This window comes from Dipteris shenzhenensis, chromosome 29 (genome assembly GCF_047967505.1).
Source record: "Dipteris shenzhenensis isolate YYH24624 ecotype China chromosome 29, Dip_SZ_1.0, whole genome shotgun sequence".
NCBI classification, from domain to species: domain Eukaryota; kingdom Viridiplantae; phylum Streptophyta; class Polypodiopsida; order Gleicheniales; family Dipteridaceae; genus Dipteris; species Dipteris shenzhenensis.
Window position 1 is genome coordinate 26,627,627 of NC_141624.1, and position 25,478 is coordinate 26,653,104.

General features: G+C 41.9%; 1 protein-coding gene across 1 annotated transcript; it reads left to right on the forward strand.

Annotated features, from left to right (window-relative positions):
* Window positions 1–18,382: 18,382 nt before the first annotated feature.
* On the forward strand, window positions 18,383–22,013 carry LOC147882644 (heat shock 70 kDa protein BIP1-like). Its single transcript, XM_087400549.1, has 8 exons — window positions 18,383–18,553; window positions 18,939–19,206; window positions 19,293–19,507; window positions 19,642–19,884; window positions 19,968–20,447; window positions 20,553–20,707; window positions 20,818–20,900; window positions 21,017–22,013. Exons 1-8 carry the CDS (start codon window positions 18,502–18,504, stop codon window positions 21,510–21,512), a joined length of 1,992 nt encoding a protein of 663 aa, XP_087256675.1. The 5' UTR covers window positions 18,383–18,501; the 3' UTR covers window positions 21,513–22,013.
* Window positions 22,014–25,478: the final 3,465 nt, after the last annotated feature.

Consider the following 25,478-nt stretch of genomic DNA (forward strand, 5'->3'; position numbering starts at 1 on the left):
TGATGGTGATAGTAGCCCTCCACTATTACCTCATGAGGACATGGAGAAGGAGGTGTTTGATGATATGGTGTGGGATTTATATGTCCATCAATCCTCAGGTAGGGATGATAGCATGGAGTAGGACGATCTTTTTATCGCAGCATCGACTCCACTATTTGAGGGGTGCACATTCTCTATTCTATGTGCCTCCCTTGAGTTACTAAACTTGCAGACCATCTATGGATGGAGCACTGCAAGTTTGAATGCATTACTCAAGTAAGCTTTAAAGTCTATTTTGCAAACATGGTGAATTATGCTAGTGGGTCAATTACTCAAATGCTTTTTCTTGCAAGGGAGAATAAATTACTGACCTCAAGAGATATGCCAAGGCAACATGTGACCTCTCTTAGAGGATTACATTACAAGCACATCCATGCATGCGTCAACGATTGCATTCTATTTCGTGAACAACAATTGCATTTTGTTTCGCGGACCACATAAGGATGCAAGAGAGTGTCCTACTTATGGAGAGGCAAGATATAGAGTAGATCTCAAAACTTTGGATGTGGCTCATAAGGTTTTGCGACATTTTCCCGTAACCCTCACATCAAACATATGTTTGTTGAGAGTTCACGCTCAACATCATGTGATCATGTGTGCATAGCACCATCACGTGATCATATATGCATAGCACTAACCTTATAGAGTGCTATAAAGAAAAGGGTTAGATCCCCTAACCCTAATCCTAACCCTAAATGGGTTTGTATATATTCTATTTTTTCAACTAAATCTAGTGTACAGTTAGTCATTTGTGGTGTGCTCTCTAGCTGTGCCCTCTCTCCTCATCTCCACTCTTCTCCTCTCCCCTGTTCATATTTTGTCATGGTATCAGAGCTCCCTTGCCTTCCGCTGAGGCATTGTGATTCTTGATAGTTTGAGAGAGTGATCGAGAGATTGAGTGTTCTCTTCCGCTGAGAGAACCTTCGCTTTCTTTGATAGAGAAATTCCGTCCATTGGTGAGAGAATTCCGTCCATGAGAGTTTAAGAGATTTCTGTTCAGCTCTTTGAGAGAGAGATATTTAGATTGTGAGAAGTTTGAGTGATAGTTTCTAAGTTTGTAAGGATTCTCTCTAAGGTCTCTAAGTGACAGGTTCGTGTTTTCATTGAGATAGAGAGAGAGAGAGAGAGTCCAAAAGCTTCTTCAAAGTGAATCCTCCAAGAACCTCCTATCAACTACTCTCCAAAGCAGTCAGCTTCCCATCGACTCCACTGCAATAGCCTACAACAAAGCTCACAGCAGCTCCTAGCTCTTGAAAACTCATCCTGCTTTAACGGCCGCCATAGCAAGGCGACCAGCTTGACAACAGTGCAAGTAAGCAGCCTTAGCTGCAAGACACCCTTCAATCTGAGTCTCCAAAGATTCTACGGCAACTACAGGCACCCAAAGCTTTAACAGTGGCTCCCAACCTGCACAAAGCCCAACGAATAGACGACTAGTGACTCCTAGCTCCAGCATCTACGAGCCACGCCATACGATGCACTCCAACAATGAAATTACCAAGCTTGGATGACACAACCAGAAAGTCCAATGCTCCATCGACGTGACTCTATGCCAAGCTTGCACCGCCATCAAGGCCTTCCCTTGGAGCATTGAACGTAGGCACTGTTCATCGTTGTCGTAGGAGAGGCCTTACTACAGTTCAGACCCACAACAAGCTCAAAGCTCACGATCGACTACCATAGCTCCAACTATAGTGAGCCAGTGAGACAAGCAGCCCATAAGTTAGCAACGTCACAAGCAGTGCGTTCTTAAGCCATCGACTGCAAAGGATCCTCCATGAGCTCACAAACTGCAGTGCTAATCAAAGCTTCCAGCTACCACCATCTTCATCCATCGACCAACACCCGAACTTTGTTTCTAGCACTCTAAACGGAGCTCCTTTAACAGTAGTGCACACATCGCTGGCCACTCCAACAACCGCTACCACAATGCCAAATAATCGAATCTCATTGATTCTGATGGAATCTCCAAAGATTTTGATCTCCACGAAGGAGACACGTGGAGGATAGGCTCGTCAAAGCTCACCACACAAGGGTTTGGCTCAGAAATGCCATGTGGTAGATAAGCCATAACCATAGTTGAGAAACTAACCACGATTGGTTAGTCAAGGTTGGTCCATAGTTGGCCACGTGGGAGTCGATCCCATCACCTAGAACTTAACCTGGGTATCTTAACCCTGGTTAGAAGTGGATAGGGTTGACATGTGACACCCTATCAACCACCTCAGCAAGTGCCATATCATCATCAAGGATACATCATCAGTGCCACGTCTATAGGCCACATCATCACTGCCATGTCATCAAGGACACATCATCAATGACACATAATTTACCATGTCACCAGTGACACGTCACTTGCCATGTCACTAGTGACACATCACCTACCACATCATCAAGGACACATCATCAATGCCACATCATCATTGCCATGTCACCTTGCTGACATCATCATCTGTGCCACCTTAGTAGTGCCACCTCAGTTGTTGAGTCAGCACTGACCTCTCCAGGCACTCACAGTGCTCCATAGTCACTTCATGTGACCACTCGTGCCACCTCAGCATAGGGCTCCATTGGCACACCTCTTGCTAGGCACAATGCCACATCATCACTGTATGTGACCCACAGTGACACATCATCATTGAGCACATTTGCACTCCTTTTGCCCCTCCACCTAGATCAAGTCATATCTCTTGATCTAGGAAGAATTTGAGGGTGCTCCAAAAAGGAAAGTTGCTCGGTTTTTTCATGCTCTACATGCTCATCACATCATGCGCACATTTTGGCACAAGTTACACTCACATTTGAGCCTCGCCAACAAAACCACTTCCTTCATGCACATTTGCCGCTACATCGATGCATCTGACCCAGCACTCTACAATATGTATCCCCTACCTCTATTGGTGTACCTCCAACTCCTGATATTGTGAAGATTATTGATGAGCTTCGCATTGAATTGATGGAATTAAAAAGTAAGGCTACTCCTGCTCCACATGATAAGTCCCAGTTGGTTTGTCACGGTTGCAATCGAAAGGGGCACTACCGCTTAGAGTGTCCAAATGTTCCTCAAGTGCATCTCATGGAGACTTCTAGATCAGTTACTGGGGGGTCAGATAATGATGAGATTGAATGTGGCAATGATAGTGAATCAATTCCCTTTGAAAGCTATAGTGAATCCGCAGATGATAATAAGCCATATGGACTTCACATATCCTACCAGATTGCATTGAATCCTTTAGGTTCTCTTTCTCCTCCTTTGGATTTTTCTTATGATAAAGAATTCAAGGGTCTTGATGGACTGTTCGATGATGAAAGCATCAATGAGCTCGAAGTCTTGATAGTAGGGGTCGACAACAGTGAAAGCCTCACCCCTTCTTCTCCCCTTGATGTTGTGAGTCTCTTGGAACCTGATGTGATTGTATGTGGTGATAGCATGGTAGAGATGTTTGAAATGTGCTCAAAAGATGCTTTGATGGATATTGAAGAACAATGCAACCAACTATGGGTTGAGCTTATTGATGAGAAAGTCATGGTGTTAGATGAAGTGTTGAGCAGTAAGGATGAAGTTGAGGCCAAGAAGTTGATGGATGTGATGCATGTTGAAAAGGTCTTGATGGTATCTCTTGATGATTTCACAAGGTATGATCCCATGATTGATTTGGAAAGGAGCTCCAAACTATTCTTGCAAGAGTCAATGTGGGATGGTGTTTTCTATCAAATGATAGATTTCCCTCCATATGGGGGGGAGTATGTTTTGGAGGTCCTTCCATCCCAAACTGGGGGGAGTGACCTGCTCCTGTGTGCTTTAATGCAACATCCGGGTTTTGTGGTGCTTTTGAGTAGTAACCGATTTGTATTTGATCCAGGGCATGAGGAGATGGCAGTGACGCCACAGATTGTTTTTTATCAAGGAAAGTATAACGGTAAATGAACACAGACTCTTGGATCTGTTGAGGTCCAAGATCATTTCCAAAAACCACATGAGAGGAATGTGTTTAACAAAAGGGATCTCAAGCTTTTCCTTGTTGTGTTTTTTTTCCCAGGCATGAAATGTTGTGCATTCCCTGCTTGGGGGGGGAACAGTTATGGATAAATTTGACCAATGAAAAAGGTGTAAATATGTGTGTGTGCTTGTATGTGTGGCAATAGTATAATAAAATATGGTGTGCATAGGGCCCAAGGTTGAGGTGGCAGGGCATGACCATGTGCCACCCTTCCACGTAAGAGGACCAATAAGGTGTGTTGTACATAATCCATAGTAGCAATATTATAAAATGTTAAGGTGGCATGGCTCCCCCATGTGCCACTCCTCCACCTAGGCAGTCCCATGCCTGCATTTAGTGAGAGATGGCCCAAAGTCCATGGGAGAAGTAATATAAAATACGTGGAGATGGATATTATAATGGGTTATTCCCTCCATATAGGTTAGGGGGAAAAGTAGGATGAGGTGGCAAGATTCCGTGTGCCAACCCTCCACTTGTCCTCCTAGATGTTTGAACGTATTATAAAATTGGGAAGAGACCAAGGGAGTATCATAGACTTGGGATATGGGAGTTGATATATATGGAAAAATGTGGCCAAGTGTTATCACACACAATTGAGAGTGCGTAACCGCCTAGCCCACATGGGAGACTCTTCCACACACACCATGCATGTGGGAGGATGCATCTATTAGGAGAGACCCCCTCTCTTGGCTATAAAAGGAGGGGGCTATTCCTTGATGAGACACGCTCATTCTTGTAAAGCCACCTAGCTAGTACTTTGATATTTCCCTCTCATCCTTTCTTTCAAATAAAGCATGGTCCTCTTCCCTTGATGTCTCCATCTTTATATTCCTCCTCCCATCATGTACATGCTTAGCTTCCCCCTCTCCCTTTCCCCTTGTGCTATAGTCTCCCTCTTCACTCCCTCCCCTTCTAATCCCATCTCCCCTCCCATGATAACGTTTCGCCCTCACGTTCTCCTTTCCTCTATGGCCCTTGAGCGTCGCCATGCTTAGTGTCTAAGCCTCTTATCCTGATTTCTTTTCCGGCTAACAGCACACATGCTAACATGAATTCCTAATAGATAATCATAACATGGACTCTACAAGCAATCACGTGGCTCATACAAGCGATCGAGGTGCAAGTAAAATGTAGATAAGCTGTAATTGGTGCTATCGAAGGAGGATAGGCTATAAAAGATGAAACAAGAAAACTTGTGTGATCACACATCTTGAGCTCGTTGGGAAGGTCATCAACTCAAGATGAATCCAACTGGCCAAAGTGAGCTATCATCTGAACAATAACTGACTCTATTGACATCTATATGCAATATATATGAATAAATGATAGTAGACCAAAGCGAGGTGAATCCAGTCGACCGAAGCAAGCCATCACCTGGACTTGATCATGATACTACCTCTAATAGAACGTCACTCAAGGTGAGATGAATCCAACCAACCGAAGCAAGTCATCATCTGACCCCAAGTGATAGACATCATACATGCACACACATATAAGCAAGAAAACATAAACATCACACATATTCCTCTCGCTTGGCCTCTCTCTCTTTCCCTCTCTCAACTGGGCCAAGGTGAATCTATGTGGCCAAAGAAGCGAGCCATCACCCAACCTTGATCATGATACTACTTAATAGAATGTCACTTAAGGCAAGATGAATCCAACCGGCCAAAGCGAGTCATCGTCCAACCCCAACTGATAGACATCATACATACATACACACATATGCAAGCAAACATAAACATCACACATATTCCTCTGTCTATTTCCCTCTCTCAGCTAGGGTGAGGTGAATCCAGCCAGCTGAAGCAAGCCATCACCTAGCCCTGACTGAAAAAAAAGCAAGGCTAGAAGCTCAATAGGACCCCCAGTGTGAAAAATCAATTAATTAGTTACGGGTGTGTGTTGGGGAGTGGGCATAAGGAATAATTAAACTTAAGGGGGGGATTATTAATTAAGGGTAAAGGGGGGGAGGGGGAGCATTAAAGAGGGGGGAGGGAGAGAAGCTTACGTGAGAGGGGAAGGGGGGAGTATTAAAGAGGGAGGGGGGGACCACATGAAGGGCCTTAAAGAGGGGAGAGGGAGGAGGGACCATTTTATAATATTCTTATAAGGTAATGTTACATGATATTACTTTAGAGCTTAGTGGTAGAGCTCACACATGAGAAAAGAAAGGTTTTGAGTTCAATCCTTTTCTTGAAAGTTTGGGAAAGCCCCCTTCAACATAGTATATGCCTTAAATTAAGCATAAAGAAACATAAGCTAATCAAGCAAAAATAAATTAAGCCTTAGATAAACATAGCTTAATTAAGCCTCTAATGGATCAAAACAAACTAATTACCAATAACATACTATATGCCTTAAATTAAGGCATAAAGAAACATAAGCTAATCAAAGAAAAAATAAATTAAGCCTTAGATAAACATAGCTTAATTAAGCCTATAATGGATCAAAACAAACTAATTACGGTAGGTAGCCTAAAGGGATGTTTGGCTTTCAAGAGCTCTCATGAAGCCACTTGTCTCAATTTCATATGTTGATTTTCTCAAGATCTAATGGTGTGGATTGGGAAAGCTTTGTTTTTTTTAATTTAATTGAGTGTATGAGGAGCGCTTTGGCTTTTGCTTTAAAAACTCTTGGGTAAAATCATATGAAACACAAAAAGCATATGTATGCTTTTGATGATAAATCTATATAAACGTTCCAACTTTGTGCAACTCGTTGTGATTGATACATTGTGAAGCTCTTGTGAAGAATACCGTGAGAAGAATTTGTGGGAGAAAGTGTTGGTCCGAACTCTCGTTGCTCAGAAATTCAAAGACCAAAGGCTTTGTCCGAACACATCTACTCAAGTATGTCTCTTTTCTATCGTTTCCATTGCTTTTTCTGTTCTTTCCCGAATCTGCCTTTGCGACCTTCTCTTCGTTAGCTAGGATGCCGAGTTGGGCGCAGGAGATGTTTCATCAACCACGCAATATCCCCGACCATGTGTTAGTGTTTTTTTCTTCAAGGAGAGAACTCTCAGTGCTAAGTGTATAGTCTATGCTTTCGTTCCACTGAGTCATAGATAGCCCTCTACACTTCACCACGCCCATGCCTAAAGAGATCTATGCATAGTCTGAATAGATGTTTAAAACCTCTATCTTCCTTAGTTCAACTGTGTCTAGCATGTTCGAAAGGGGAGGTAAATCTCTAACGACAAATCTCACAAAGATGGAGCTAATATCTAGTACACAGTTCAAAAAGGCTAGGTGGGAGCATTCAGAATACTAAGTCGCACTATCAAAATTTGCACAAGCCACAAGGCATCTCCCATTCATGAAGATCGTAGTATCGAAGTAAAAGAGTAGAGCATGGATTCCACCTTCTCTTGCCACTGCCTGCCTGAGATGCCCCTCAAAGGAGGATAAGTTCTGGAGACCATCACACAGATGCTCTTGGGCCAGTGGGGTTCCAAAGGTGATGAGTCCAATCAGCACAAGTATTGCACCCTCTTTAGCCAGCGTTTGCTTGACTTCTGGGATGCTTGCGAGGTTCGTGACAGCACCAGCAGCTGCTGCTTCTACAGTAGAAGTTCCACTTTGACAAATTTTGATCAAGGTGGATATTCCACCATGTGCATCAATAATTGATCACGCACCTCATGTATTCTAGCTAATGTATTGCTTTACTGCAAACCTGGCTCTATGAGAGAGGTAGCTTGCTCCTCTTCTCATGATCAGGAATTCCATTGAGGAACGGAAGGAAACGACGAGCTCAGGGCTAAGGAAAGAGAAAACTAGAGGCAAATCAGCGGGCAAGAATATGAATGGAGACTACACAGGACCCTGCCTCAAACCTTCCTCCCTCCCTCTGAGAAATCTCCCCTCCGTCCCACCAAAGCCCACCTCAATCATGTTCATGACGGATTCATTGGCGCTTCTTTCAGTAGCGTTGTTTTCAATTTGACTACCAGCATCATTGGTGCTAGAATTATGGGCCTTCCTTTGGCTGTCAAGACCCTGGGATTGGTTCGTGGTCTCTTGATGATCGTGTTTGTTGGGTTGCTCGCGGACGCTGGCATGGAGATGATGTTTAAATTCTCCAATGTTGGCAAAGTCATCTCCTATGGAGGATTCATGGCTAACTCCTTTGGGCACGTAGGACATATCCTCCTATAGTCGTGTGTGTTGATAAATAGCTAGATTTCTACTATGAGCCTTGATGGAAGATATCCCTTTAGACCAACTCACTTAAGCTGTTACTAGGCAGTGAAAACTCAATGCCTGGACACTCCAGAATGCTTTAATCCTACATCTCAATAACCCTCTTCTGACTGCGAGTACAGAAATGTGTAAAAGGTTGCCATATATAATCCACCAGAACAGCAAGGATGCCCCATGTCCTAAGCAAAAGGGAATCATAAGTATCAGTGTGGAAACAACGAACAAAATTTTAGACGTTCACATGTTGGTTTGAGAGAAAATCAAAGATATAACTTGAGCTAGACTGCACTCAGGTTCCTATTTATGTGTGTGTGTGCACGCACTAGGGCTTCCCCAATACTGACCCTCCTCTTCTATCGTCCTATGGTAAACAATGTAGATAATTCTTGCTTTTAATAAATATTAACTATTTACTTGAAACCCAAAAACCAAAGAATAAAGATGCGTGGTCTGAACGAAAATGTTTTAACACTTGCTATCAACTTTGTGCCTTGGAGTATTTCTGTTAGGTTTTGCTCGTATGGTATATTGATTGGCCATGTTTTTTTTCAACATGATAAATTTTTTGAATTTGTTAAATTCATTGTACGATATCAACTTTTTACCTTGGGTTATTTCCGCAAGGATCTGCTCATATGGTATATTGTTTGATGTTGTCTTAATTACCTTAAAACCCAGAATAAGAAAGATTACATATGCATGATAATGTTTTTACACATGTTGTCAACTTTGTACCTTAGAGTATTTTTGTAAGGATTTGCTCAAATGGTATATTGTTTGACCATGTTTCCAACGTAAAATTTTTTAAATATTTATGAAGTTCACTATACAATATCAACTTTGTACCTTGGGTATTTCCGCAAGGATCTGCTCATATGGTATATTGGCATGATCTTGACTTTGCAATTATAATATTGTCACATAATTTTAAATTCTCTATCTCTTAACTTTGTATTTTTCTTTCGTTTAGGATGTGTTGAATGTATTGACATGGCAACCAAGGAACATTCCAAAGAATTGAAGAGGCCTTTTGCCTATATTCAAAGAGAAGTACTCTTACTCGTCGCACACATGGACAAGACAATGATCAAAAAAATCGGGGACGATGACATTCTGTTAGATGTATTCAAACAACATGTGATGCAAAGGCTAAATAAAATCAAAGAGGTTTCAAAGATACAAGATCAAGTAAAAGACATTTAAAGATGTAGCCTGGTCAGAAGAATTGCAAAAGCATGTGACGACCATCATAGGAAACATCACATATCATGCACAATATGTAGACCAATCGCTATCTTCAAATGAGAAGTGTTTGGCTTGGCATAGTATGTGGAAACAAAGAAAAGCCCATGGTATATGAGCAAATTTGTAAGTGCTAGCTAAGAAGAAGATTGGTCCAAATCCAACCGAGGAATATGCACATGCCAGAATAAATACATCGAAGAATGCTTCTACACAACAAGTGGACGGTACTGCTATGACTTTTCTTACAACAACCTATACTGCCTGGTTGCAAGATCATGCATATGAAATATATAAGGATAAAAAAATCAGTGCTGGGTCTGAAGGGCAACTTTTCCTAGCAAGAATCAAAGGAGTACCAGGCATTAGCCCGATTGCTTATTATGTAGCAAAGAGTTTTAAAGGCAATGCAAAGAGAGTCTACTTTCATGAAAGAATCAACAATGCAAGTTAAGCATAGCATCCTGGCTCGGCTAATTGCTATGTCAATAAGTGCACCACATTGGATTTTCACGCCATATTTTAATGGAGGGACACTGTACACATTTTTCAAAGAAACCAAAAAAAGGTTCATACATTCCAAGCCTTAATTAGATAAAAAGAAAATCCCTGCAAATAACATAGAACAGGTTGTTACTCTTGTACCAGAACTTTGTTTTGCTCTTTCCCTTGGCCTTCAAAGGCTGCATGAACAAGGTTGGATCCACAATGATTTGCACAGTGGAAATGTCCTTCTGGACTATGCACCTACTATGCGAGTGCGGATTGGTATTTGTGATTGGGGATGTGCTACATATGTAATAAATTCAAAGGAGAACTTGTTAGCCAGACATTCTAGTGAGGAAGATACTAAGTACATGAATAGAATTGAGCTCGAAAGACAGAAACTTGGCAAGATGGGTTGGCTAGCTCCTGAGCTATATGATGGTACTACAAAAAAACCTTGGACATCTGCTTCAAACATTTTCTCTCTGGGTTGGATATTCTCAGAGCTTTGTAAAATCAGCCTTTACATGGCGAAATATGTACCCAGTTTACATATTCTCACAGACCAAGCACAATGGTCAAGAGATGTTAAACTAGTCCAATACATTTCCAAAAGGATGCTTAAACAACATCCAAAAGAACGCACATCACTACAGAGTTCATGCAATCTATTTTCATCAAGGAGAATCAAGCCTGATATATGTATGCGACCATTACAAGAGATGGGATACGATATGATCCCAAATTAATTTTTTGATGTAATAAAGGCAAATCAAACATACAAATTCATTCCATGCTGGTTGATTCTATATTCTATGTTTACATTGAATTCATAAGTATTCAAAAAGCAAAAAAAGTTATGATCTGAAGTTGCAAATTCCCGAGCTTTCAAAAAGTAAGTTCTAATACACTAAACTTAATGTATCATCAACTTGTGAGTAAGTTAAGTCAAGATAGTGGATTGACTAATTTCAAGCGTGCGACTGATCCATGCAAACTACTTTTTTTAAAACATCCAAGAAATCCCATTACAAGCTAGATTAATAATTTATTGTTTAATGATACCGTATTTTGACATTGTTTCTATTTCAAACATATTACAGATGCATATGGTTGGTTTGTACAAGAACTTGGACGATGCTCGACTTGGAATACAGATACGCTCATTGAGATCTAGGTAATATATTAGTCTCCTACATAAGTCGCGATACTAAATCTTGGTGCTAATACTCTCGGCGATTTTAACTTCAGCGCACAGGGAAGGGCCCATTCCCTCGGATTATAACTCTTTAGGGAGGGAAGCGTGCCACCTCCCCGCCCACACTATGTGTGGTTATATAAATTATATATATATGTTTTCCATTTGATGTTTTTTTTTTAAATCGCTTTTACATATTCTAAATTCTTCTTTTTATGTTTCTGTGTCGAGGTGTTCGCAAGAAGGGAACGCTCAACCACACACATCTATTTGATGGACCTACTATTGTTAGCTTAATTTATAATCAAGTATTTCTCTTTTTTTAATTTACGAAAATAAAAAAGAAACTTTACGACAAAGGAAATCCTTCACTTTCCAAATTTCATAAAAAAGAAACTCGCTAGTTCAAGTTTGTTCTTGATTAATGTTGCATTATTTATAGAACACATAAACTAATTATGTACTCGCTTGCTTACGATACACGCACGACACCTACATTTAGAATAACATTTGGCAATAGACAGGATTATCAAGAAATGATGCCTAGCTATAACTAGAACATTAGACCAAAAAAAATACAGCCCTCAATAATATCTTGGATGTTTCTAAACAGATTGCTAAGTGAATGGAATAGTGACTGCTCGCAACGTATTAAGAAGCTACAATTCTGTGCATCATTTGGAAAATGCGAGCTTTGGACTAGGAAAAGCAAGAAACTTACACAATCTAATAGTTTACAACAATCCAACATAGTACCTCCTCATTGCTTCTCCAATGTCTTGCTATACACATACACGCCGAGAAGTCTCACGGAGAACTAGCAACATGTATGACTTGCAAGGCATGTGTATCACATCCTTTTCGGAAGCTCTACTCTGTTCCTTACAAAGCCGAGTCGATCCTTCATGCAAACGTCTTCCATGTGCGAATGTTGTCACCATTAGACATCAGCCTAAATATAACAAGAGTCATGCGGTCTTTAGCAGCAGGACAATTGACATCAAGGTCATTATTGGATAATCATTTAATATGTTGGAATCGCAAAGAGCGATTTAGTCAAAGCACTGAAGATTTTTTATCAGATACTAAAGACATCCTATCTCTAAATCTCGTCTCAAACCCATTGTTACAATGATACAAGACGATGCTTGAGAGGCCTCATCCAAGGCTAGGAATTAGTGTTGTCACAGCAGATGTTATCGCTGAAATAATAGAAAAACATTTTGCTAATTCTCCATTTGAGGCAATGGGTAGTGCTCATGACAAGAACTATTTGTCAGTCTTAGAGCGAATCCCACATTGTTATGCTAGGTTAATCAAGCATACTCTCTCTTTCGCTCTCCCTCTCTCTCTCCCCCCTTGACCACATTCCAAATAAGTCACAATTTTCCAGGCCAGCGAACGACGAGAGAAGTCGAAACTATCATGATATGTACATAGGGAAATTTGATCGAACAAGAAGTGATTGCAACACAAAATGCCATGATACAAGGCAAGGAGCTGACACTTGAGAACGCGCTTTTTCCATTCGTATTCCCTTTTGGTCATGGTGCACATGATGGCTGACTCTTCTTTCATGAGTACTTAAAAATGAGAATTTCAACATTCTTCTCACTATTCACACTATACAAACCATATTTATTGCTCATGTACCAAGTCCGCCAAGCATTCGCGATAGCGCATGGGACACAAACTACTATTTTACAAAGAGATATTGATCGGAAGTGCCACGAAAGACCAAACGTGACAAACGATGAGTTAATGAGAGACGTTCTAAAGTTTGAAATCCCGGTGACAATTGCCCTCTTGGCATCGTAGGAACTTGAAGGATCTAATGACAATGGTTGATGAGTGGGGCCTACCTCACATATTCTTAACGTTAACAGCAGCTAATGAGGTTACGGGCACACGATGGTTAGAGTTTGACGACCTTGAAGAACTTGTCAAGCAATATAATCCACAATTCACCTGGCAAGACTATCCCATCGATTGTGCAATGATTTTCGACCTGAGACTTCAAAAGTTTTTACAGCAATACATCTTAAGTGACAATGGCTTATTGGGAAGGGTAAAGCATTACTTAGTCAGATACGAAGTGCAGAGTCGTGGATCACTCCATGCGCACATTATGCTATGGTTACATGACGATGACATTGAACGAGTAACGAATGAAATAGATTCTCATGTCTCATTCGAAGAAGACAAGGCTTCATAGCTTCCACACCATTCATTAGCAATGAAGTTATGCAGGCTTGTCCAAAGAAAGCAAATGCATAAATGTAACAGTGCTTGTAACACCGATCCATGACCGTCTGCCAAGTGCAAGTATGGTTTTCCTTTCAACAACCATCCAGAAACGAAGGCATCTGTAGATCCGGAGACACATCGATGGATGTACTACCTGTTGAGATATCGAGCTCCACTCATGATATGCCAGGGTGACCGTTGTGCATTTATGTCACCAACTTGTTAGCTGCAGATGCGGTTGGTACACCGCCCATGAATAATAGCTGGATGACAGCTATCCTTATGTACTCTAGTTCGTGGCTCAGTTAGTATGCCACCTTAGTTAGCTGAGTTTGGTTTGAGACCCACATATAGGGTTCTCCTATTTCTTTGTACTAGAGTTCCTTTGGCTTTCACAACTAAGAAGAGGAAAACTGTTTTCAGCCTCCACCTTTGTGTGTATTCCCCCATTGTGTATGTGAGAAAGCCACAAGTGAGACTCCTTCCTTCTCTCCCACTATCTTCACACTACCAACCCAACCAACAACACCGGAATGTGGTCTCATACCATGCTGCAGTATTGCTATTATGGCAAGGGCACATGAACATTCAGAGAATCACAAACACCGGCCTCTCATACTACTTGCTAAAGTATGCCATGAAGACGGGAGCCTGTAGGAAATCTAAACTTGAATATTGAAGATGCAAAACGATTGGGCCTTGAGACACTTAATCCATTAAAGTTGAAGATGATTATCGCATACTTGTTATCCAAACCAACATCACCAACCAAGGCAACATTGACGTGTTTACAAGTACCCACTATTCATCGCAGTGAGGCTGTATACTCAATCGACTCCTCACTGCCCGAGCTTCGACAAAGGTACTTGCAAAACTACTTTGTCACAACAATCCATCCTATCGATACATATTGTGGGCATCCAATTGTACTAGAGCAGCTCACGTTTTATGAATATTGGAAGTCATTCACACTCCAAAAAGAACAAAGGTGCAATAGAACACAGGGTACAATGATAGACTCATTCAACAACTATGTATATCGGAGTGCACGGCTCATCTGCTTCACTTACTACCATCCAGCTCACCACTTTGAGGGCTTCTTCTTCAATCAACTACTTGAAAGGATCCATTTCAAAAATGAACATGAACTGCTCTCTCCATCCAATCGAACAGGATCGTACTTTCTCGAATGTCACATTCATGGAATTGTCCAAATGGAGCAGGACATCGAGACGCTCGTCTCAGCTTACTGTAATATTCATACGCCAGTTGATGAAAAACAACAACAATTGACTAACATGATATTGCAGAAGAGTCCTTTACGAGAACTCGACGATACTTCCCTCACCATTTGCGAAGATGTAAGCGACAACACACTAGAAATCAGCCACATAAGAATTCTGCAACTACTAGATAAGTTCAAGGAGATGCAAACCTCGACCTTGACCGAAGATTGAAGAGCTATTTACAATAACATTTTTGGGACACCAACGGGGTTGCATATTGTTTGCGGCACACCTGGGTTAGGAAAGACGTTCATGATCAAGTACATAACTTATCATCTTGTCGTACACGAGAAGTCCATAGTCTTGTCAGCGATGACGACTAGTGTTGCAGCACTATGGTTGAGCCGCCTTGCGACAACAATCCATCATCAATTCGCACTTCCAAAGAAGAATGAGATGTTTCGTAGCACACTTCCCAAATCAGACGATCACTATTCTGCATTGCTTGCTGCAGACACCATCATCATCGATGAGATATCCATGATGAACATGTTAGTCCAACAACTGTGTGAGATTTGCAACAGCAATACTCTAGATCCATTCCACTCCAAAAAGCTATTCTTTTTTTGTGACATGCAGCAGCTCCTGCCAGTATGCAAATGTAGAGTTGCTCCCAAGGAATATTGTCATAAGTGTCACATCAGCATTTCACTTTTTTGGAGAATCGCTACATTTCACCATATGCATGCCTCAATCCGGCACTTAGAAGATCCAGATTTCAACAACTTCTTAAACATCATTCGCACTGCAACACCAATAGAAGATCAGATCAAACAATATCTCGCTGGGACAATCATCATAGACGAAGAGGCACAAAGCTTTGACACAGAGACCAATGTCTTGTGCACGCACAGACAAGATGCACAACGATATAATAACAATATCTTGAGATTGCAATTTCCAATAACTAACATTATGCGAGTACAGGTCATATCGAATGCAGATAACATTCAAGAATTACAAGATTGGATAATCCATCTGGATTTCCACGAGCTTCACCACGTAGCGATTGGTGCTAGGATCATGATAACATAAAATATTAATTTGACAATAGGAGCTGCCAATGGGGCAATAGCAACTATTTGCAACCTGGAGTGGGGCATGAAACAATAGGCATGTTGACAAAGATTCATGCCATCATCTCTTCCACATGCAAACCTATTACACTCAGACACTCGAAGCACACAGGAAAGGTCCTGAACGAGACTTGGTACCACAAGACAACATTTCCAATCACACTCGCATGTACGATAACCGGACACAAGTCACAACGCTTGACACTACATGGAAAGACATTAATCATCATACGTGAATCGTTTGCTCCAGGATTGACGTACATCATGTTGTCTCTAGTCACGAGCCGACGACATCTTCGTATCTTGCATAGCATAGAACCTTCCGACTTCATGCCCATGCCTCATATAGTATACCCACAATCTAATTAAAAAAGGTAATATCCATTCACCATCCATTAATTGATACGACATTTTTATTAATTAAAAACTCAAACGCTAAATATACAGTTCAGCATATAATCTCAAACCTGCGCTTTGAAGCCAATCAAACATTCTACATTCCTTCATTGTATAACTCAGTCACTATTTATTTTGGCAGATCGTACAAAAGGGACGCCTCTTTTTTACTCCAAAAATGGCTACTATGAAAGAGGTACGTATGCATTCCTAACTGTTTTCTTTGAGAAAACCATTCTATTTAACATCAATCTACATTTTTATTCATACATTTATTCTCATTTTTCAGCTTTTCCAACTGTTCAAACGAAAAGCTATAGAAAAAAAGGAAGACGAAGAACACGCCTTAAAAAACAGAAAAAAGAAAGCAAGATTTTCTTCAATGATAAACAGACGAGTAAGAGCAAACGTGGCAGGCATACAACCACAAGAATATATCTTTGGATTTGATTCATACGAGAAATACCATCCCTTGATGGCAAAAGTAACAGAGATTTTGAAGGATGGACCTAGAGGAAGCAACGAGCTCGCAGATGGATTGATAAAACACATTATACAAAAGCTATCCAATGGCCAGGAGACTGGATGAGTTGTTGCCGCGCACAAAAGCACAAGTGATACTTGATAACCATACCAAGGGAATATCAATCTTTTGCATAACAATTCTACACTTTGCCTTCAACGTCGAACTTGAGGATCTTGCCGATCTTGACAACCAAGCAGTTGTGACAGCATATTACAACAATTCAAGGATGCGTACAATCTACAGCAGGGCGAATGGCCGGTAACCATTGACAAGATAGCATACAAAATTGACCCAGAATTTGCAAAAGAAAACTATGGGCCATTAGCAACAATCTTCCCAGAACCCAAGAAGCAGCCTAATCAAGGTAAAACCCTACCGACAATATAAAACATCCTTTCAAAGTATATAATTTTTTCCATATAATAGATTTAACTTTCACTCATACTTTATTCAATTTCACGATCAGGAGACACAAAGAAGGAACCAGCCATGTCAAACAACAACACCACATCAGTAACAAAATTTATCTATTGCATCACTTGTCTACGGAATGGCAAAAAATATATTGGACAAACTACAAACATTGAAACACGTTTGAAACGACACAAAACTAACCCACCATCTAAAATGATCGATGATGTCGACAGGTACAAACCATTTGAAAAAAATTTCAACGTGGAGGTCTTGGCATCAACTCTGAATACAGTGGAGCGAATAACTTAGAACGTCAATACATTGCTCGAATGGACACAACATCAGGCTCAAAGGGTTACAATAATATAAAAAGACACCTTGCGAGCACGAAAAAATATTACTACTTAAAGCGGAACAATTTGATTTAAGCAACAATGTCATTTGTTTGACTTCATTTCCAAACATTCAGAATACAATTCATATCATTCTTCTTCTTCTTTATTCATTGTTTTAATTTGTCTACGCACTCATATACATGAAATTACATCGAATATAGAATGTCAAATTCCACTTTACGGTTTCCATTTATTCTACAGCTAACATTACGATTTATGCATTAACAACTTCTAATTCTAGTTTAATATTTTCTCCTGTTACTTCAAAAAATCATTTCTGCATCGTTAATCTAGAATCAATATTTTCCACATTGCTCTCTTTCACCTTAGGCGGCCTGCTGCGCCCTAGTTAATTGGTAGGGAGCATAGATGCGAACAGGAAGGGGACGATGGGAGACTCCGAGAAACTGCGGAATACAGTGCGAACACGCACTCAAGGAAGCCGAGAATCGATTTTCAGCGTAACACCAACCCATGCTGAAAAACCGGGTGGAAATGGAGCGACAAGTGTGACGGACGAATGCAAGCAAGAGGCGAGCCAGGTGTCGAGCATGGGATGATGGTGCGTGGACGACAAAGAAGCAGCCAGAGGGTGGGAAAGGACGGGATGGGGAGAGATGAGATGAAGTGGCATAGGGGGAAGAGAAAAGGACGGCATCGGAGGGGTGAGGTGGAGGATCTGGGTGGCCGGGAGGGATCCAGCATAAAAGGAGGGCGGTGATTGGCGGAGAGGGGGGGTAGACGTGGAAGGAGGAAGCTGATTGGAGGAGAGAAGCCAGATGGCAGACCACGTGGCGTCCCCCGACCCCCGCCAACTAAGAGCTCGCTTTTTAATACCTCCCCCCTTCCATCCTTTCCGTTGATTCGTTGCCGGAGTCCTCATCTTCCCGTCGCTCTTCGTTAGGTTTCCGTCCTGTTCCGTCGTCTTCTTCGGCTCACGTTTTCATCTTCTTCCTTTGACCTTCGTCCTTCTTGCTCCCCATTCTCCTAGCTATGGCTCCTCCTCGTCCTTCCGGCATCCTTCTCCTCTCCATAATCGCCGCAGGTACGTCCCTTCTCTCGCTCTTTCATTCCCCTCTTGGTTTCTCTCTTTTTCTCCTTTCCTTTCCCTCCTCCTTTTCGGTTTCCCTTCCTTTCCCCTCCCCTAGTTTCATTTCTTCGAACGGTTCCTCTCGCCGACTCGCATTCCGGATCGCTCTAGCCTTTCTCGTCAATCTTCCCTCTGACTACTAGATCTCTCCCCTTTCAACTGTTTGTAAACTGTATAATTTAGCGCGTTTGTCAACGTATTTCGCATTCCCGTGCTGCGATTTGCAGTATTTTGGGTCTGATCCTGCCCAGGACAAGGACTTTACAGAAACTCCGCCACTGTTGCCTCCTCAAATCTAGTAGATAATGGCACAAGCTAACGTAGTACCCACATTCCGCAGGTCTTTTTCTGGCTTCAATCGTTGCCGCTGAAGAGGCCCCTAAGTTGGGCACCGTCATCGGGATCGATCTTGGAACGACGTACTCGTGCGTCGGGGTGTACAAGAACGGTCATGTTGAGATCATCGCAAATGACCAGGGTAACCGAATCACCCCATCCTGGGTGGCTTTCACGGACAGTGAAAGATTGATCGGGGAGGCCGCCAAAAACCAGGCCGCTACCAATCCCGAAAGAACTATTTTCGATGTGAAAAGATTGATTGGCCGCAAGTAAGTTCTCAACAGTTGATATAGTCTTATGCTAGTAAGTAGCGCTTGTGAAATCTGCTGATTACGGAGTCTGTGTGGTTAAACAGATTTGAGGATAAGGAAGTACAGAGGGATATGAAACTCGTTCCTTACAAAATTGTTAATAAGGAAGGGAAGCCCTACATACAAGTAAAGATCAAGGATGGAGAGGTCAAAGTTTTCAGTCCTGAAGAAATTAGCGCAATGGTCCTGATCAAAATGAAGGAAACCGCAGAGGCTTTTCTTGGCAAAAAGATCAAAGATGCAGTGGTAACTGTTCCAGGTGAGCGGAACAAAATGTGATTGGCTGCCCTTTCCCCTTCCCTTACCTTCGAGTTTTGTTCAGACCACAATAGATCTCAGTTTGAAAATGTCGTCTTCCGCCTTGCTGACCCTCCCTGGACATGATCTGTGAAGCTTATTTCAACGATGCTCAACGGCAAGCCACGAAAGATGCTGGAGTTATCGCTGGCCTCAATGTTGCCCGTATCATCAATGAACCAACCGCAGCGGCCATAGCTTATGGTTTGGATAAGAAGGGAGGTGAAAAGAATATTCTGGTCTTCGATCTCGGTGGTGGTACTTTCGATGTCAGTATTCTTGCTATCGACAACGGTGTGTTCGAGGTGTTGTCAACGAATGGTGATACGCATCTTGGAGGTTCGTTTAGAATTCTTATGACCGTTTCGAATCACGATGTTCATTGGCTGAATTCCCACTGATCTTGACCTACGCTTTTACAGGCGAGGATTTTGATCAACGCATCATGGAATACTTCATTAAGTTGATTAAGAAGAAGTACAACAAGGACATCAGCAAGGATAACCGCGCTCTGGGGAAGCTTCGAAGAGAGGCTGAGCGGGCGAAAAGGGCCTTGAGCAACCAGCACCAAGTCAGAGTAGAAATTGAGTCTTTGTTTGATGGCATTGATTTCTCCGAGCCCCTTACACGAGCTAGGTTCGAAGAGCTCAACAATGATCTTTTCCGGAAGACTATGGGTCCAGTGAAGAAGGCCATGGATGATAAGAGGCTTCAGAAATCACAAATCGACGAGATTGTTCTTGTTGGTGGAAGTACTCGTATTCCGAAGGTGCAGCAATTGTTGAAGGAATATTTTGATGGCAAGGAGCCTAACAAGGGTGTAAATCCAGACGAAGCTGTTGCGTTTGGCGCAGCCGTTCAAGGTGGTATCTTGAGTGGTGAAGGCGGTGATGAAACGAAAGGTGAGTTCTAAATCGCCTGCATAGTTGCACTACTGCTGTTCGGTAAATCAAAAGTATCGATATTCGGTGAAGTTTGAGGCGTATAATATTTCTCAACTGTTGCAGATCTAATCCTTTTGGACATCACTCCTTTGACCCTCGGGATTGAAACCGTTGGTGGGGTGATGACCAAATTGATACCAAGGAATTCTGTTATTCCTACAAAGAAGTCTCAAGTTTTCACCACCTATCAGGATCAGCAGACAACAGTGTCTATCCAGGTTTTAACCTAACACACTTTCAAAGTTTGCCAGACGTATTCAATTTCTGCCAGGTCCAGTCATTTGAGACCTATCGCTGTTTTTAAATATGCTTTTGTTTGCTTCGACAGGTCTTCGAGGGTGAACGTAGTATGACCAAAGATTGCAGGGAGTTGGGAAAATTCGACTTGTCTGGCATTCCTCCAGCCCCAAGGTAAGGATATGATTCCGTGCTCGCTTGAGTTTGATTGCCTGCCTACACGCGTTGAAGTGGATATTCGGTAGCTCTTCTGAGATCATTAGCTCTAATGAATTCGTTGCCTTTCCCAGGGGTGTACCCCAGATCGAAGTTACATTTGAGGTGGATGCCAATGGTATTTTGAACGTAAAGGCTGAGGACAAAGGTACAGGAAAGTCCGAGAAAATCACCATTACAAATGACAAGGGTAGGTTGAGCCAGGGAGAAATTGACAGAATGGTACAAGAGGCTGAGGAGTTTGCAGAAGAAGACAAGAAGGTTCGGGAGAGAATAGATGCCCGAAACAGCCTTGAAACATATGTTTACAACATGAAAAATACCATCAACGACAAGGACAAGCTGGCTGACAAAATCGAGAAAGACGATAAACAGACAATCGATTCTGCACTGAAGGACGCTCTGGATTGGTTGGATGATAATCAAAGCGCAGAGAAGGAAGATTTCGAGGAGAAATTGAAGGAAGTTGAGGCTGTGTGCAACCCAATAATTTCCAAAGTGTATCAGCAAACAGGTGGAGCAGCTCCTGACAGTGAAGATGAAGATGATGATCTGCACGAGGAATTATAAACGAGACGGATTGTTTCAATAAGTGTTTCTGACCCCTCTCTCTCTGCCTTTGTTACTCCCTACACAGGGCAGACCACTACTGCAAACATGAATGTAAACAGAAATATGAGAAGTCATATCAATCCACCTATTGTGGTGCCTACTAAGTCTAGTTTTCAATGTAAGAGAGCATGTTAAGGGTGCTCCATGTAGCCCCAAGCTACGATACCCACACTTGGCTTCATTAAGAGAGCCATATTTTTTGTTTGGGTTTCAAAATGAACTCGTAATTTTTTAGTTTCCTACATGGACTCTGTTTCTTCGCTGGATAGCTGTTTGCCATGCCCAATGGTATCACATTGTAGAAAACAGTAACTAATTGTTTGAGGTTTCAACATGGACTCCTATTTCTTCAATATAAGCTCTTTGGTTTTGGCCGAAAGCTTATGACCAAGGGGACTTGGGTTTCCACATTGTAGAAACAGCAGCTAATTATATAAGGTTTCAACATGAACTCGTATTTCTTCAATATAAGCTCTTTGTTTTGGCTGAAATCTTATGATAGTCAAAGTGCCGTTAAAGATCAAGAGTACTTGGGTTTCCACTTGGACTTTGAAGATCGCGAGCACATGGACCGTTTATTAAAGGTCAAGAGCTAGTAGTTGATTTTAGCTGAAATCGTATGGTAGCCAGTGTCCGTACGTTTATGGTCGAGGAATACTTGGAGAGTCAGTTGCCTTACTGATCAAGAGCTAACTTGGGTGAACTTGTACTCTCTTTCTTTCCCATATTGCGTTTCGACCTATATTCTCTCTCGTTTCTGTCAAGTGTTATATCTGGGTTTCAGCTTGTACTCTCTTATCTTTGGGTTGTGTATTTGGGCTTAGGCTTGTATTTACTTTTTCTCAAATGGGAGAAGGGGAAAATAATCCTTCATGAATTCGGTTTTTTTAATTCTTGCATCATTGGCATTGCATTTCTCTCTCGTTATGTGAAAAATGTATCTTATAGTGAAAAGAAAAGAAATGATAGTGGTGTACTTGCTCAAGTAATTAAAAGCAGGAAGGGTCGACGTACGTCCTCAAAACATCAAAACACAGCTCATTTGTCATCATAATTAGTATCAAGTTCTATAACAGCATTTGGAATAGGTTTCAATTTTAGTAGACGAGTAGCATGAGAAACCTGCTCTGTTCGGTCTCAAGGCGGGATCATAAATTTCAAGAAAATAAAATTTCAAATTACAAGACCTCGTACTTCAAAATTTTGCTTCCGCTATTTCCTAATAAGCACCACATATACATACATACAGATGTAGTCATTCACATATGTCCAAATAATCAAATGGTACATACATTTTCAATTTTTGATTGCTTGTCCGCCTTCCCTATCGATTTTCTATTCATGCTTCCATTTTAAAATGAATGTGTTATGCGTTCGGGTTTAGTTAGCTTTTGAATGCCATTTGCCCTAGACATCACTAGGGTTTCAAACTTACTTTTCTTGCTATTAAATGGAAGTAGTAATCATGGGTTTCAAACTGAATAATGTTTTCTTCCTATTGGATGGAAGTAGTAATCATGGGTTTCAAACTGAATAATGTTTTCTTCCTATTGGATGGAAGAAAATCATGATGGCTAGGGCAAATGGCATTCAAAAGCCAACTAAACCCGTAGCATAACACATTAATTTTCCAATGGAAGAGGGAAGGGGGACAAGCAATCAAAAATTGAAAGTGTATTTACCATGAGTGTTGATTATTTGGCAATATGTGAGTGACTACGTCTCTGCGTATGTTTGCATGTGGTGTTGCTATACATGTGTCTCTATGCATGTGCATGTCTATGTTACTATGAATATGTGTGGCATGCGTGTGAGCAATTGTGCATGTGTTTACATGCATGGGCGACTCTTGTTTATCATGTTAATCACTATTGCAATGTCCAATCCCATTGTGACCATAGTCAACCATAATAAGAAAGCGCTCTCATGAAAATCATCAAGATCACTCGCCAAAATTAAAATTTGGGCTCAGCACTTAAAGACCACTAAAGCATGTTGCATCATGAAGGAGAAGAGAAATATAGGATGCATTGTTAGAGCAATGCAATTTTAAGCAACTTCAAAGAGCATTATTTAGTGGCAAAGATTGATGGTAGAGAGAATGTTGAGAGATCACGCTTAATATCATGTGATCATATGTGCATAGCACTAACACATATAGTGCTATAAAGGAAAGGGTTAGCTGCCCTAACCCTAACCCTAAATGTTTTGTATATATTCTACATTTTCAACTAAATCTAGTGTAAAGTTAGGCATTTGTGGTCTGCTCTCTAGCTGTGCCCTCTCTAGAGCCTCATGTCCACGCTTCTCCTCTCCCCTCTTCATATTTTATCGTGGTATAAGAGCATGGTCCTGCCTTCCGTTAAGGTGCCATCCTTGTGAAAGAGATTGAGTGATCGAGTTTTTTCGTTCTTTCACTTCCGATGAGAGAAAATTTCCATTCATTGAGAGAAGAATTTCCGTCCATTCATTGACTTGAGGATTTCTATTTGTTCTTTTGTTCATTCCGAGAGAGAGGGAGAGATATGTTTTCTGCCATAGGGAGATTTCTGTAATGAGATAGAGGTAGAGTGCAAGAGAGACTTCAGTCCATTCCGAACCTTCAGACTATGGAGAGAGCCTTGAGCACCTAGGTCTTAAGTACATATGCAACAAACAAGCTACCTATCAACAAGGAGACAAAGAAAGGAAACAAAGGTGACTCCCACGGCCAATGCCGATGGCTCACAGCTCCCACTATGATCTCCATCCACATAGAGATTGTGACCTCCAGGCTTCACGAGACTGTGACCTCACCCACTCGCGACTTCAATGAGTCCTCTCCAACAAACCTACAGCCACTCGCGACTCCAATGAGTCCTTTCCAACAAGCACTACTCCAGCCAACCTTGCAAGCTGACTATCAAAGTAGGCAACGGTTGCGCTACCTCATTAGCGTCCCCTCCATAGTGCCTCTAAGGCGGCTCAGCCACCGCACACCATTGGTTGCCTACATGATCGACGGGGTCCTGAAAGGTGCATGCTCTAGTCCGCCTCAACTGCAGAACCAAGCTTCACGACAAGCTTCCAAGTTCCAACCCGTGGTTCCAGCCTCTCACAACTCCACGAACCCATTTGTCGCTCCAATAGCCTCACCAACGAATGAGCTGCCTAAGGTGACTCTTCCCTGAGACCAGTCTACGAGCAAATGACTCACCAGCCCATGCTACTACCAACTGCACCAGCTTCAACCTTGCAAAGAGCTCCACCAACTCCAACGAAACGCTTCAACAAGCCTCTTCTCCGAGCGATAAGCTACCCAAAACGCAGTGCTCCAGTCGCATCTCCAACAACACACAACAGTGCGCTCCTCTAAGCGCCGCCCAAAGCAACTGTCTCCAATTATAGGAGCTACCAAGAATGTGGGTATCGTTTGCTCCGGTGCATTTCTGTTCGCTATTACCATTTTTCATTGGGTGATGCTAGAATGTAGGTATCGTTTGCTTCGCTCAACCGAGTCTCCTTTTATGGTTTCCTGAATTCGCTAGCTTCAGCACCAAAAACAACCTTCCAAGCTACCACAAACCACCGGTCTCCACAACGGATGACATCTCCAACACCTACAATGAATGCCCACGCACACTCTCCACCTCCCAACGCTAAGCTCTACAGCAACCAATAGCGCAACCTCTTCAATGATGCTCGTGCTCCAGCCAACAGCGCTAGCTCTCCAATGACCTCCATGGCTCTCTCCATCCTATGTCTACTGCAACGAGCGTTGCATAGCGAAACTAGCGCATACGGGTTGTCACTGGCCAACCACACACCTCTAGAGGACTCACATGTGCAATGAGCGGCCGAATAGACAACACTTTTAAGCACTTTGTGGAATAGAAAACAATGGAAAAAGGGAAGAGACACTCAAGAGAGAGAACCTGAAGCGAC